The sequence below is a fragment of the Salvelinus namaycush genome, chromosome 6 (assembly GCF_016432855.1).
Source record: "Salvelinus namaycush isolate Seneca chromosome 6, SaNama_1.0, whole genome shotgun sequence".
NCBI lineage: Eukaryota > Metazoa > Chordata > Actinopteri > Salmoniformes > Salmonidae > Salvelinus > Salvelinus namaycush.
This window is the reverse complement of record NC_052312.1, coordinates 1,997,535-2,014,359: the sequence shown is the minus strand read 5'-3', so window position 1 is coordinate 2,014,359 and position 16,825 is coordinate 1,997,535. Positions and strand designations below refer to the sequence as shown.

The 16,825-nt window shown below is 38.7% G+C and overlaps 1 protein-coding gene across 1 annotated transcript in view; it reads right to left on the bottom strand.

Moving 5' to 3' along the window:
• The window catches only part of rbpms (RNA binding protein, mRNA processing factor), a 70,344-nt gene that overhangs the window by 27,871 nt on the left and 25,648 nt on the right, over positions 1-16,825 (bottom strand). Inside the window, exons 3-6 of the mRNA XM_038995822.1 lie at positions 11,855-11,893; positions 7,760-7,822; positions 3,202-3,352; positions 1,324-1,451 (exon numbers count right to left, since the gene is read on the bottom strand). Of these exons, the coding sequence (XP_038851750.1) occupies positions 1,324-1,451; positions 3,202-3,352; positions 7,760-7,822; positions 11,855-11,893 (381 nt within the window). The remainder of the gene's footprint in view (positions 1-1,323; positions 1,452-3,201; positions 3,353-7,759; positions 7,823-11,854; positions 11,894-16,825) is intronic.

Here is a 16,825-nt window from a genome sequence, read left to right as displayed (position 1 = left end):
TTCTTTCTTGCTGAGCGGATTTTCAAGTTGTGTCGATATAGGACTCGTTTTACTGTGGATATAGATACTTTTGTACCTGTTTCCTCCAGCATCTTCACAAGGGCCTTAGCTGTTGTTCTGGGAATGATTTGCACTTTTCGCACCAAAGTTCGTTAATCTCTAGGAGACAGAACGCATCTCCTTCCTGAGAGGTATGATGGCTGCGTGGTCCAATGGTGTTTATACTTGCGTACTATTGTTTGTACAGATGAACGTCGTACCTTCAGGCATTTGGAAAATTCTCCCAAGGATGAACCAGACTTGTGGAGGTCTAAAAATGTTTTAATGAGGTCTTGGCTGATTTCTTTTGATTTCCCCATGATGTCAAGCAAAGAGGCACTGAATTTGAAGGTAGGCCTTGAAATACATCCACAGGTACACCTCTAATTGACTCAAATGATGTCAATTAGCCTTTCAGAAGCTTCTAAAGCCATGACATCATTTTCTGGAATTTTCCAAGCTGTTTAAAGGCACAGTCAACTTAGTGTATGTAAACTTCTGACCCACTGGAATTGTGATACAGTGAATTATAAGTGAAATAATCTGCCTGTAAACAATTGTTGGAAAAAGTACTTGTGTCATGCACACTGTAGATGTCCTCCCTGACTTGCCAAAACTATAGTTTGTTAACAAGAAATTTGTGGAGTGATTGAAAAAACGAGTTTTAATGACTCCAACCTAAGTGTATGTAAACTTCCGACTTCAACTGTAGGTTGGTAGGTTGGTAGTTATGGATGGAGGTAGGAACGTGTGTGTGTGTAGCAGCATTCCACTGCAGGCATGTCTATGAAGCTAAGTAGGGTTGGTCCTGGTTGGTCCCTAGATGGGAGACTAGATGCTGCTGGAAGTGGTGTTGGAGGGCCGGTAGGAGGAACTCTTTCTTTAGGTCAAATGTTTTTTATCCCATTGCCCCAGGGCAGTGATTGGGGACATTGCCCTGTGCAGGGTGCCGTCTTACAGATGGGATGTTAAACGGGTGTCCTGACTCTATTGGTCACTAAAGATCCCATGGCACTTATGGTAAGAGTAGGCATGTTAATCCCGGTGTCCTGGCTAAATTCCCAATCTGGCCCTCATGCCATCATGGCCCCCTAACCACCCCATTTTCCAATTGGCTCATTCATCCTCCCTCCTCTTCTCTGTAACTATTCCCCAGGTCATTGCTGTAAATGAGAATGCATTCTCAGTCAACTGACCTGGTAAAATAAGGGATAAATAAAGGTAGGCATGTAGGCAGATAGGTGTGGTAGGTTAGGTAGGTGTGGGCTCGGGTGTTCGCGTTACCTGAGTGTGGAGTGAGGAGGGGTAGGTGAAAGCAGGAGGGAGGGCTTGCGACAGCTCCGCCGGGTACAGCGGGTATGACGCCCACATGTCTGGGCCGCCAGGGTATAGAGCGGGTACTGTGAGCTCATCTGTGGAGACAAGAAGAGGAGGAGAACGGTGAGGAGTGACGGAGGGAGTGGGATGAGGGGGAACAGACAGGGTGGAGGGATGTGTGACATGTAGGTACACACGTCATAAGTGGTCTCCTGTCTTTTGTAACCATTGATCTGAAAGACCTGGATAAGTGAAAGGGAGTCTCCCTGTGAAATTCCGCCATATTGCTTTCGCGTATCCTCCATATTTAGACCATTGTGATTGGAAGAGAGGAGATGAGGCGAAGAAGGAACTTTAGACTACTGTGATGCAGTGAGTGAGGTATTACAGAGCGAACGTGACTTGAAATAGAAGTAAGAGGGAGAAAAGGGAGAGATGAAGAAATATACAGGGGGAGATTGTTTAAAGGTGAGCAGAGTCAATCGGCTACCGGTTGAGGGTGGTTGGATATTTACACGACTAAAAAATCTTTCAGATTAAAAGCAAAAAGATATACTCTAGTCATTAATGGGACAGTTGATATATATAAATATATTTGAACCTTTATTTAACTAGGCAAGTCAGTTAAGAACAAATTCTTATGTACAATGACGGCCTAGGAACAGTGGGTTAACTGCCTTGTTCAGGGGCAGAACGACAGATTTTTACCTTGTCAGCTCAAAGACTCGATCTAGCAACCTTTCGGTTACTGGCCCAATGCTCTAACCACTAGGCTACCTGCCGCCTCCTCTTTCATAGAAAGAGGAGGTCATCTCCAGACAGCAGCATATAGATCTACAGAAGACCAATAGCTGTACCTATATCAACAACAATAACAATGGCTTCCATGTTCCAAGTGCCTTGAAAAACTGTCCATTTCAGTGTATTCTCAGATCAACTGGCAGATATACACTACCGGTCAAATTTTTTAAAACACCTACTCATTCAAGAGTTTTTCTTAATTTTTTACTATTTTCTACATTGTGTTCTTAAACTTTTGACCGGTAGTGAAACTCCTTATCAGAAAATGACAGCCATCGATTTCTGTTTTGGAGATTGGTTGACAATTACGCCGTAATCTTCATTCATCGTTTCCTTCCCTATTCCACAAGGACCCAACAAGTGTACTCCCTCTCTCCTCCAGGCAAAAAGATTTCAGATAAGAACATGTTTTGGTCAATAAGTAAGAATCTAGCTACAACCACACAATCCACAGATGGCCTATGTTCAACTTAACGCTTGACAAAATATTTAACTAAACGTAAAACAGTGTAGAGCTACATCAGCGAATTCCACACAATCTCAAGAGTCAAGGGGTTAGGTGCGTAGGATTATGACCGAGGCTAGTACTGCACACAGAGAATGTTTTATTAAACATTCATTTAACAAGGGGAATGTGTTTGAGAGAGCTTGAGAACGAATATTAGTCCTTGATTAACCTCATTTAAAACCATACTGATTGACCGGAGACAAACTTTTAAACCGTCATTTAAAATACATACTGAACAACTCTCTAAATGTAAAAATAAACATTGACCAAGGGTGTCTTATAACTGATAAATGAAAACCTACACACATGTTTCTTCGGCTGTTTAGTTTGATATCCTAAGCCTTAACTCCAACATGGCTCCAATCTAGGTTGTATGTAGCTCCCATACATCAACACTGCGTGTACAATTATAACACTCTGTTTATAATGTAGCTACAGTTAAGGCCTACTATTTTCGCCCCCAAGTAAGGGGATTACCACTTATCAGTGGTGCAGGGCCCTGCAGCAGCGTCTGACAGACAGACAGGAACACTCACATGGGTCTCTGTTGATGAACTGTGGGCCAGGGCTCTGCTGGGAGGGAGGAGGGTTAGGAGTGCCCACCAGCTTGTTCTTGGCCATCTTGGTGTTGGCTTTGGCAAACTCCAGCCGCAGAGTCTGGGGGATCTCCGGGTCGAAGCGGACACCCTGAGTTCAAAGGAAGAGGGTGAAATACACAATAAAATAAAATAAAACATAGAGCTTTGTTTTGTCTTTTGTTGTCTTGACGATAAAGATACACCTTAGTTTCTGGGAAGAAATCACGCCTCCTATTCGATGGATGGAACAGAGTCATAAATCTAGGTTGTCTTTAAAATATAGAGACATTGGTTACACCCGTCCAGTAACTTAGATATCCTCTGTAATATGATATAGTGTCGGTGGTGTTCAACGAGCGAATCATATCCTGACCAAATCACATGTAAAAGCCTGGCATTTGAAACCATATTGTGAGAACCATTGTAAGAGCTTTTATAAAAGCTATTGTAATAGATATTCTAAGAGCTTTTGTAGGAGCTATTGTGAAGAACGTGGTCTTGAGGGATTCAACTTGGATTAGAACGTCATTCTCATTCTGTTGCATGTGGTGACACAAGCATTAAGGTTTGGTTCATGGTGACCCAAACTTGGTGCGGATACCATGTCACTTGGTGGGGATACCATGTCACTTAGTGGGGATACCATGTCACTTGGTGGGGATACCATGTCACTTGGTGGGGATACCATGCCACTTGGTGGGGATACCATGTCACTTGGTGGGGATACCATGTCACTTGGTGGGGATACCATGTCACTTGGTAGGGATACCATGCCACTTGGTGGGGCTACCATGTCACTTGGTGGGGATACCATGTCACTTGGTAGGAATACCATGCCACTTGGTGGGGCTACCATGTCACTTGGTGGGGATACCATGTCACTTGGTAGGAATACCATGTCACTTGGTGGGGATACCATGTCACTTGGTGGGGATACCATGTCACTTGGTGGGGATACCATGTCACTTGGTGGGGATACCATGTCACTTGGTGGGGCTACCATGTCACTTGGTGGGGCTACCATGTCACTTGGTGGGGATACCATGTCACTTGGTGGGGATACCATGTCACTTGGTGGGGATACCATGCCACTTGGTGGGGATACCATGTCACTTGGTGGGGATACCATGTCACTTGGTGGGGATACCATGTCACTTGGTGGGGCTACCATGTCACTTGGTGGGGATACCATGTCACTTGGTGGGGCTACCATGTCACTTGGCGGGGCTACCATGTCACTTGGTGGGGATACCATGTCACTTGGTGGGGCTACCGTGTCACTTGGTGGGGCTACCGTGTCACTTGGTGGGGATACCATGTCACTTGGTGGGGCTACCATGTCACTTGGTGGGGCTACCATGTCACTTGGTGGGGATGCCATGTCACTTGGTGGGGATACCATGTCACTTGGTGGGGCTACCATGTCACTTGGTGGGGCTACCATGTCACTTGGTGGGGCTACCATGTCACTTGGTGGGGATGCCATGTCACTTGGTGGGGATGCCATGTCACTTGGTGGGGATACCATGTCACTTGGCGGGGATACCATGTCACTTGGTGGGGATACCATGTCACTTGGTGGGGATACCATGTCACTTGGTGGGGATACCATGTCACTTGGTGGGGATGCCATGTCACTTGGTGGGGATACCATGTCACTTGGCGGGGATGCCATGTCACTTGGTGGGGATACCATGTCACTTGGTGGGGATACCATGTCACTTGGCGGGGATACCATGTCACTTGTGTCAGCGGCAGAATGCATAGAAGAGGGAAGCCACGAGACTGACCTCGCCACTTTCCCTCATGAACTCTGAGCGTAACCCAATACTGTGACCTCAAACCCCCACCAACCATAACACACAGTGATCGCCACACCTCAAAGCGATCTTTCGACAGCCCCGACAAATTCTTAGGATTCCACTGCGAAACATACGGTCAGGGGAGCTACATTTTGGCCCTTGCGAGTAACTGACTCAAGGTTAGGTTACTTTGATTTCTCTCATCAATTATTAAAAACCTCCCTTTTCTACCAAAACATTTTTCCTTCTCCATTACTTTTAGCCCCAAGACTAGGGTTGTAAAATGTTCCAACCCTACCCGAGACCGATGCTACAAATATGGAATTCAACATGAACAGGGGTCCTCTTCGTCAGAAACAAAGGCACTGTTTGTAGCTGTGGGTTGTGAATCAACAGTACGGCACAGCATTAACCGCTGGCTATCTACCCTTACATCAACCCCGATACGAGAGATTCTTTGTGTGTCGGAGACGAAGAGAAAAACACAGTGAATCGGATCAATGAAGAGAGAAGCCCGTGGAGTGAGTTCTGCGGTGCGCACCTAGGGTCGATTCTAGGTCCGTCCCAGCAGGCATTGCAGAGAGCCGCGCTGAAAGAAGCGAGAGATCGCGGTTCTCATGAAGGGAGGAATTAACTAGGATTGCCTCGGCTCACCGCTCTCTGAGCCTCTGCCAATTGAAGCTACAGAGGGTATAATAAACTACACGGGCATAATGAGGACTGCTTTAATTTGACCTCAGAATCAAAAGGTTCAGAGGAGAGTTGATTCTCTGACTTGAAATTGTTATTTTCACAGATCAGTTTTCTCGACACCTCCAACAGGTTTATATGTTTTGATGTGAAGGCAGATAGTACATGTGTAGAGTACCTCTTCTTCTTTTACTACAGTTGAATATGAAGCTATAGACCAGGGATCATCAACTAGATTCTACAGTTGAATGTGAAGCTATAGACCAGGGATCATCAACTATATTCTACAGTTGAATGTGAAGCTATAGACCAGGGATCATCAACTATATTCTACAGTTGAATGTGAAGCTATAGGCCAGGGATCATCAACTATATTCTACAGTTGAATGTGAAGCTATAGGCCAGGGATCATCAACTATATTCTACAGTTGAATGTGAAGCTATAGACCAGGGATCATCAACTAGATTCTACAGTTGAATGTGAAGCTATAGACCAGGGATCTACAACTAGATTCTACAGTTTAATATGAAGCTATAGGCCAGGGATCATCAACTAGATTGAGCCGCGGGCAGATTTTTTCTTGAGCGGATGGTCGGGGGGCCGAAACATAATTACAAATAATTTGTAGACTGCAAATTAACCTCAAGAAGCCCAAACAGATATATTGTAAAACATAATCATTTCAAATCTTGCTTACATTTGTATACGATCACATGCATCTCTATTATGAGTGGGAAAACTTGGGAACAGATTTCTTAAATTAAAATCCCTTGGTAGCTGATTTCCTGGTATTTTTATGTCAAAAAATGTAAATGCAAAAAAAATACCCCAAACTTTTTTTTTCTTCATTAAAATGTTTTGCTCAGAAAACTTGGTGGGGGGGGGTACAACGTTTCTATAGACACTGGGGTGTTCTTGACACGACTCTGGGGGAATGGGCTGCACACAATAACACCATTTTCAGCATTACAGAGTGTTTCATTTGAGACCTACCCTAAATCTGATCTAATAACGTGAGCATTGCTTTTTAATTACATTTTTTCGTCTTTGATATGTGTACAACAATATCTCGAGGATCGGTCCATTTCGATTCAGTAGATGTGATATTCTGTAATAAAGTAGTCATTATTGACCCAAATATAACCTTTAAATTGAATTATTTCTGCACCCGAGAGGCACATAAAATGTAAATATAAAGCTGGAATAACTAATTTAAAAAACAAAGATGACAAAAAGAAAGGCATCTGAAAGTTTTCTTTGCGTTCTCTGTGAATCTTTGTTTCGAGAGATAAACTTAAAGCTTTGCCGGGATCAGTCCTGTTTTGCATCAGTCTGTCTGCCTCATCAATGATTTCCTCAAGCAAGGTTGGTAGCCTCCGCTTGAAATCAGCTAGATTAAATTCAAATCCTAGATCAATGTCTGCTATTTCGGTGTGGAAGGAGTGCTAATTCTACTGCGTTAAGAGTGATTGACCTTGTATGATCCAAAGGGATGGCAAAGCTTCATGTAAAATGAAATAAAATGTGGTTTATTTGAAAACCTGACTGAAAAGACTTTCACAGATATTAAATGATATCGGGAATGTTGAGGGAATTGGCACATTACGATCGTTGTCAGTATTGTCGTAGCAACATAATCCTGCAGTAACAGGATTTGAAATTGTAGTCCATAATGTTGCTTGATCGGTGGTTAGGCTTTCAGCTGGACAAAATTAAGCTTGAATGAAAAAGTGCAATACTGTTAATATAACCATGTGTTAGTGCAGGTTTTCAGTGAATTTATGTAAGTCACAAAGCTCATCTGCATTTCCTACAGCACATGAAAATTCTCAGCAACAAAAAGAGAGATCGAATTAAGATCGTACATCTGTACTTGCCTATCATGTGCTTTCAGAGGTACAGATGCCCAGAAATGTATTTGGGTATTCGTAAGAGTGCCTATAATATATATTTAGCAACACATATTATAAACATTAAAAACACTGTTAGACTGGGTTGTGCTTGATGAGGGCATATAACTTACGTTCAAGGCATTCTTGGCAGCTTCTGCCTCTGATCGGCTGTCAAAGCTGACAAACCCCACTGGCTGGAGAGATACAGCAGGCAAGACAAAAAACAGACAGAACAAAGGAAAGAAACAGAGTTTTAGGCATAATACTGATTCCGCACTTCTCTGTCTGAGTGACATATACATGTTTTTCTCTCTCTCTCTCTCTCTCTCTCTCTCTCTCTCTCTCTCTCTCTCTCTCTCTCTCTCTCTCTCTCTCTCTCTCTCTCTCTCTCTCTCTCTCTCTCTCTCTCTCTCTCTCTCTCTCTCTGTTAAAATCATGGTGACAGAGAGAACTAGAGGTCTGCAGTGTGGAGTCCACCAAGAGTTCAACATTCACTAGATGGTGCATAGCTCCCTATGCCCAAATACGGGCAAAGGGGCAGCGAGTGTGTTTGAAAGAAAGAGAAAGAGGGAGAAAGAGGGAGGGAAAAGAGAGGGAGATGAGAACGAGGGAGAGGCAGAAAGAGGAGTTCACTTGTTTGCGAACTCTCCAGGCTTGTCATTTATTGTAGCTGCCAAGCATAAATCCCTGTTCTGTGTTTCATTCACCAAAACATTAGTGCATGTGTTACATTTTCTGTGACTTCACTTTTGTTCAGGGCCAAATGTTTTGGAGAGAGGTGTGAACAAAAGACACAAACATGCAGTACTGGTTTGGTATCAAAAGACACAAACATGCAGTACTGGTTTGGTATCAAAAGACACAAACATGCAGTACTGGTTTGGTATCAAAAGACACAAACATGCAGTACTGGTTTGGTATAGGAAGGTCTCTATGCTGAAAACAATTTTTTGGCTCTGAACACGGGAGACACTTTTTCATAGATTCCTGAACACAAACATCAGAGAGAGAGAGAGAAGAAAAGAGACGTGGAGAGAGAGAGGGAGAGAAAGAGAGAGGGGAGAGACTTGGAGAAGAGAGGGGAAGTAGAGAGAGAGAGAGAGAGAAGCAGATACATGGAGAGGAGAGGGGAAGTAGAGAGAGAGAGAGAGAGAGAGAGAGAGAGAGAGAGAGAGAGAGAGAGAGAGAGAGAGAGAGAGAGAGAGACAGAGAGAGGGAGAGACAGAGAAGAGAGGGGAAGTAGAGAGTTTTTAAACATGATGTTCTCAAGAGGCTAAGCCACAGTGGGCGATGTAGAAAGCTTTCTAGAAAGACAGAGAGAGGGAGAGAGAGAGAGAGAGAGAGAGCGAGACGGCTTGCTATATATGGAGACGGCTGTGTTCTCCGTAGGAATGATTGATTTTCATTAGCACTGTCATTACCATTAGTCAGGAAGGATCAACTCACAGTGCAATGAACACAGAACATGGGAGAGACATTCAAAACAAAGCCTTGAGTCCATTACACTGTATGACAACTACAGAAGCATCATATGACATCTGGCATAAGGCAAACAAGTAAGTCCTCAAAATACTGGCAACTGAAAAGGAAATTAATATGATGTAGGATTCACTTCCACTTAAAGCAAAGACAGCTTTCCGTTTGCCGATACTGTCCATGAGGAATCTCGATGACCATTAACCCGTTTTAATGAATGTGTTATCTCTTTATGGGACACAGTGTCATTTGGCATTAAGTACATTGACGTAAACTAAACTGCCTAGCTCTCCAAGTGGACACACACCAGACGAGCTCATTTTCAGCCACCTCAAAGAGCGAAAAGATACCGTCAGAGACTCAGTATTGTTCCTAGGCCGTCGTTGTAAATAAGAATTTGTTCTTAACTGACTTGCCTAGTTAAACAAAGGTAAAATAATAATAAAATTGTCAAAACCTTCGCTTTGACCCAACACATTTCTTTCCATCTCCTTTCCCCTTGAACATCCCACAAGAGTGTCTGCAAGCACGCTATCTGAGAGCCAACGACATGACATAATAGACAGGTAAGGAACTACATAAATGTAAAATTAGAATACACACTTTCATATTCTCATGCCTTAGCAATTCATGCAACATGTACTCATAATAACAGCTACACCACAGTCCTCCATTTTGTTACATCGCTGAAGCTGGAGACTTATATTTCCCTCACTAACTTTAAACAGCAGCTATCTGAGCAGCTCACTGATCGCTGCAGCTGTACATAGCCCATCTGTAAATAGCCCATCCAATCTACCTACCTCATCCCCATATTGTTTTTATTTACTTTTCTGCTCTTTTGCACACCAGTATTTCTACTTGCACATCATCATCTGCTCATCTATCACTCCATTGTTAATTTGCTAAACTGTAATTACTTCGTTACTATGGCCTATTTATTGCCTTACCTCCTCACGCCATTTGCACACATTGTATATAGACCTTCTTTTTTTTCTATTGTGTTATTGACTGTACGCTTGTTTATTCCATGTGTAACTCTGTGTTGTTGTTTGTGTCGGACTGCTTTGCTTTATTCTTGGCCAGGTCGCAGTTGTAAATGAGAACTTGTTCTCAACTAACCTACCTGGTTAAATAAAGGTAAAATAAAAGAATTACAAATTAAAAAATAAAATAAAAATACAGTTGCTTACTGTTACAATTGCAGGTCCTGATCCTAAAACCAGTTCAAATCAAATCTATTTAAATTCAACAGATGTAGACCTTACCGTGAAATGCTTACTTACAAGCCCTTAACTAAAAATCCAGTTCAAGAAATAGAGTTAAGAAAATACTTACTAAATACTTACTAAAGTTATTATTATTATTATTAAATAAAATCTAAAAGTAACACATGGAAATTACATAAAAATAACGAGGCTATATACAGGCGGTACCGCTACTGAGTCAATGTGCGTTGGCACAGGTTAGTTGAGGTCATTTGTAAAGTGACTATGCATAGATAATAAACAGCGAGTAGCAGCAGTGTGAAAACAAAGTATGTGTGTGTGTGTGTGGGGGGGGGTAGGTAAATGTAAATAGTCCGGGTGGCCATTTGATTAATTTTTCAGCAGTCATGGCTTGGAGGTAGAATCTGTTAAGGAGCCTTTTGGTCCTAGACTTGGCGTTCCGGTACCGCTTGCCGTGCGGTAGCAGAGAGAACAGTCTATGACTTGGGTGACTGGAGTCTTTGACAATTTTTTGGGGCTTCCTCTGACACCTCCTAGTATATAGGTCCTGGATGGCAGGAAGCTTGGACCCAGTGAAGTACTGGGCAGTACACACTACCCTCTGTAGCGCCTTACGGTCAGATGCCGAGCAGTTGCAATACCAGTCAGGATGCTCTCGATGGTGCAGCTGTAGAACATTTTGAGGATCTGTGGACCCATGCCAAATCTTTTCAGTCTCTTGAGGGGGAAAATGTGTTGTCATGCTCACTTCACAACTGTCTTGGTGTGTTTAGACCATGATAGTTGGTTGGTGATGTGAAACTCTCAACCTTCTCCAGTTCAGCCCAGTCAATGTTAATGGGGCCTGTTTGGCCCTTCCTTCCTATAGTCCTATAGTCTTTGTCTTGCTCACATCGAGGGAGAGGTTGTTGTCCTGGCACCACATTGCCAGGTCTCTGACTGTCTCATTGTTGTCGGTGATCAGGCCTACCACTGTTGTGTCGTCAGCAAACTTAATGATGGTGTTGGAATCATGCTTGGCCACGCAGTCGTGGGTCAACAGAGAGTACAGGAGGGGACTAAGCACACACCCCTGAGGGGCCCCAGTGTTGAGGATCAGCGTGGCAAATGTGTTGTTGCCTACCCTTACTACCTGGGGGCGTCCCGTCAGGAAGTCCAGGATCCAGTTGCAGAGGGAGGTGTTTAGTCCCAGGGTCCTTAGCTTAGTGATGAGCTTTGTGGTGTTGAAAACGGAGCTGTAGTCAATGGACAGCATTCTTGTCTAAACTACACTGAAACAGCCTGCTGAGGGACTGAGTCATGTCTAAACTACACTGAAACAGCCCGCTGAGGGACTGAGTCATGTCTAAACTACACTGAAACAGCCTGCTGAGGGACTGAGTCATGTCTAAACTACACTGAAACAGCCTGCTGAGGGACTGAGTCATGTGTTCAGTACACTGAAACAGCCTGCTGAGGGACTGAGCCATGTGTTCACTCATTTGTTACACCGTGTGAAAAAAGGAGGTATTTTTTGCTTACCTGTTTGGAGGTGAGTTTTATCAATGATCCCTCATAACCCTAAAACAAAGACCAAGACAAATTGTTAGCATAAACAGCAAGAACATGTATAAGTATATACTATTTGATGCCATGATAGTATTCAACATGACAGTATATACTCTATTTTATGCCATGATAGTATTCAGCATGACAGTATATACTCTATTTTATGCCATAATAGTATTCAACATGACAGTATATACTCTATTTTAGCCATGATAGTATTCAACATGACAGTATATACTCTATTTTATGCTATGATAGTATTCAACATGACAGTATATACTCTATTTTAGCCATAATAGTATTCAGCATGACAGTATATACTCTATTTTATGCCATAATAGTATTCAACATGACAGTATATACTCTATTTTAGCCATGATAGTATTCAACATGACAGTATATACTCTATTTTAGCCATGATAGTATTCAACATGACAGTATATACTCTATTTTATGCCATGATAGTATTCAACATGACAGTATATACTCTATTTTATGCCATGATAGTATTCAACATGACAGTATATACTCTATTTTATGCCATGATAGTATTCAACATGACAGTATATACTCTATTTTAGCCATGATAGTATTCAACATGACAGTATATACTCTATTTTATGCCATAATAGTATTCAACATGACAGTATATACTCTATTTTAGCCATGATAGTATTCAACATGACCGTATATACTCTATTTTATGCCATGATAGTATTCAACATGACAGTATATACTCTATTTTAGCTATAATAGTATTCAACATGACAGTATATACTCTATTTTATGCCATAATAGTATTCAACATGACAGTATATACTCTATTTTATGCCATAATACTATTCAACATGACAGTATATACTCTATTTTAGCCATGATAGTATTCAACATGACAGTATATACTCTATTTTATGCCATAATAGTATTCAACATGACAGTATATACTCTATTTTATGCCATAATAGTATTCAACATGACAGTATATACTATTTGATGCTATGATAGTATTCAACATGACAGTATATACTCTATTTTAGCTATAATAGTATTCAACATGACAGTATATACTCTATTTTATGCCATAATAGTATTCAACATGACAGTATATACTCTATTTTATGCCATAATACTATTCAACATGACAGTATATACTCTATTTTAGCCATAATAGTATTCAACATGACAGTATATACTCTATTTTATGCCATAATAGTATTCAACATGACAGTATATACTATTTGATGCTATGATAGTATTCAACATGACAGTATATACTCTATTTTAGCCATGATAGTATTCAACATGACAGTATATACTCTATTTTATGCTATGATAGTATTCAACATGACAGTATATACTCTATTTTAGCCATAATAGTATTCAGCATGACAGTATATACTCTATTTTATGCCATAATAGTATTCAACATGACAGTATATACTCTATTTTAGCCATGATAGTATTCAACATGACAGTATATACTCTATTTTAGCCATGATAGTATTCAACATGACAGTATATACTCTATTTTATGCCATGATAGTATTCAACATGACAGTATATACTCTATTTTATGCCATGATAGTATTCAACATGACAGTATATACTCTATTTTATGCCATGATAGTATTCAACATGACAGTATATACTCTATTTTAGCCATGATAGTATTCAACATGACCGTATATACTCTATTTTATGCCATGATAGTATTCAACATGACAGTATATACTCTATTTTAGCTATAATAGTATTCAACATGACAGTATATACTCTATTTTATGCCATAATAGTATTCAACATGACAGTATATACTCTATTTTATGCCATAATACTATTCAACATGACAGTATATACTCTATTTTAGCCATGATAGTATTCAACATGACAGTATATACTCTATTTTATGCCATAATAGTATTCAACATGACAGTATATACTCTATTTTATGCCATAATAGTATTCAACATGACAGTATATACTATTTGATGCTATGATAGTATTCAACATGACAGTATATACTCTATTTTAGCTATAATAGTATTCAACATGACAGTATATACTCTATTTTATGCCATAATAGTATTCAACATGACAGTATATACTCTATTTTATGCCATAATACTATTCAACATGACAGTATATACTCTATTTTAGCCATAATAGTATTCAACATGACAGTATATACTCTATTTTATGCCATAATAGTATTCAACATGACAGTATATACTATTTGATGCTATGATAGTATTCAACATGACAGTATATACTCTATTTTAGCCATGATAGTATTCAACATGACAGTATATACTCTATTTTAGCCATGATAGTATTCAACATTACAGTATATACTCTATTTTATGCTATGATAGTATTCAACATGACAGTATATACTCTATTTTATGCTATGATAGTATTCAACATGACAGTATATACTCTATTTTAGCCATAATAGTATTCAACATGACAGTATATACTCTATTTTATGCCATAATAGTATTCAACATGACAGTATATACTATTTGATGCTATGATAGTATTCAACATGACAGTATATACTCTATTTTAGCCATGATAGTATTCAACATGACAGTATATACTCTATTTTAGCCATGATAGTATTCAACATGACAGTATATACTCTATTTTATGCTATGATAGTATTCAACATGACAGTATATACTCTATTTTATGCCATAATAGTATTCAACATGACAGTATATACTCTATTTTATGCCATAATAGTATTCAACATGACAGTATATACTCTATTTTATGCCATGATAGTATTCAACATGACAGTATATACTCTATTTTAGCCATGATAGTATTCAACATGACAGTATATACTCTATTTTATGCCATAATAGTATTCAACATGACAGTATATACTCTATTTTAGCCATGATAGTATTCAACATGACCGTATATACTCTATTTTATGCTATGATAGTATTCAACATGACAGTATATACTCTATTTTAGCCATAATAGTATTCAACATGACAGTATATACTCTATTTTATGCCATAATAGTATTCAACATGACAGTATATACTATTTGATGCTATGATAGTATTCAACATGACAGTATATACTATTTGATGCTATGATAGTATTCAACATGACAGTATATACTCTATTTTATGCTATGATAGTATTCAACATGACAGTATATACTCTATTTTAGCCATAATAGTATTCAACATGACAGTATATACTCTATTTTATGCCATGATAGTATTCAACATGACAGTATATACTCTATTTTATGCCATAATAGTGTTCAACATGACAGTATATACTATTTGATGCTATGATAGTATTCAACATGACAGTATATACTCTATTTTAGCCATAATAGTATTCAACATGACAGTATATACTCTATTTTAGCCATAATAGTATTCAACATGACAGTATATACTATTTTATGCTATGATAGTATTCAACATGACAGTATATACTCTATTTTATGCTATGATAGTATTCAACATGACAGTATATACTCTATTTTATGCCATAATAGTATTCAACATGACAGTATATACTCTATTTTATGCCATAATAGTATTCAGCATGACAGTATATACTCTATTTTATGCCATAATACTATTCAACATGACAGTATATACTCTATTTTAGCTATAATAGTATTCAACATGACAGTATATACTATTTGATGCTATGATAGTATTCAACATGACAGTATATACTCTATTTTATGCCATGATAGTATTCAACATGACAGTATATACTCTATTTTAGCCATAATAGTATTCAACATGACAGTATATACTCTATTTTATGCCATGATAGTATTCAACATGACAGTATATACTCTATTTTATGCCATAATAGTGTTCAACATGACAGTATATACTATTTGATGCTATGATAGTATTCAACATGACAGTATATACTCTATTTTAGCCATAATAGTATTCAACATGACAGTATATACTCTATTTTAGCCATAATAGTATTCAACATGACAGTATATACTATTTTATGCTATGATAGTATTCAACATGACAGTATATACTCTATTTTATGCTATGATAGTATTCAACATGACAGTATATACTCTATTTTATGCCATAATAGTATTCAACATGACAGTATATACTCTATTTTATGCCATAATAGTATTCAGCATGACAGTATATACTCTATTTTATGCCATAATACTATTCAACATGACAGTATATACTCTATTTTAGCCATGATAGTATTCAACATGACAGTATATACTCTATTTTATGCTATGATAGTATTCAACATGACAGTATATACTCTCTTTTAGCCATGATAGTATTCAACATGACAGTATATACTCTATTTTAGCCATAATAGTATTCAACATGACAGTATATACTATTTGATGCTATGATAGTATTCAACATGACAGTATATACTATTTGATGCCATAATAGTATTCAACATGACAGTATATACTATTTGATGCTATGATAGTATTCAACATGACAGTATATACTATTTGATGCTATGATAGTATTCAACATGACAGTATATACTATTTGATGCCATGATAGTATTCAACATGACAGTATATACTCTATTTTAGCCATGATAGTATTCAACATGACAGTATATACTATTTTAGCTATAATAGTATTCAACATGACAGTATATACTCTATTTTAGCCATGATAGTATTCAACATGACAGTATATACTCTATTTTAGCCATAATAGTATTCAACATGACAGTATATACTCTATTTTAGCCATAATAGTATTCAACATGACAGTATATACTCTATTTTATGCCATAATAGTATTCAACATGACAGTATATACTCTATTTTAGCCATGATAGTATTCAACATGACAGTATATACTATTTTAGCTATAATAGTATTCAACATGACAGTATATACTATTTTAGCTATAATAGTATTCAACATGACAGTATATACTC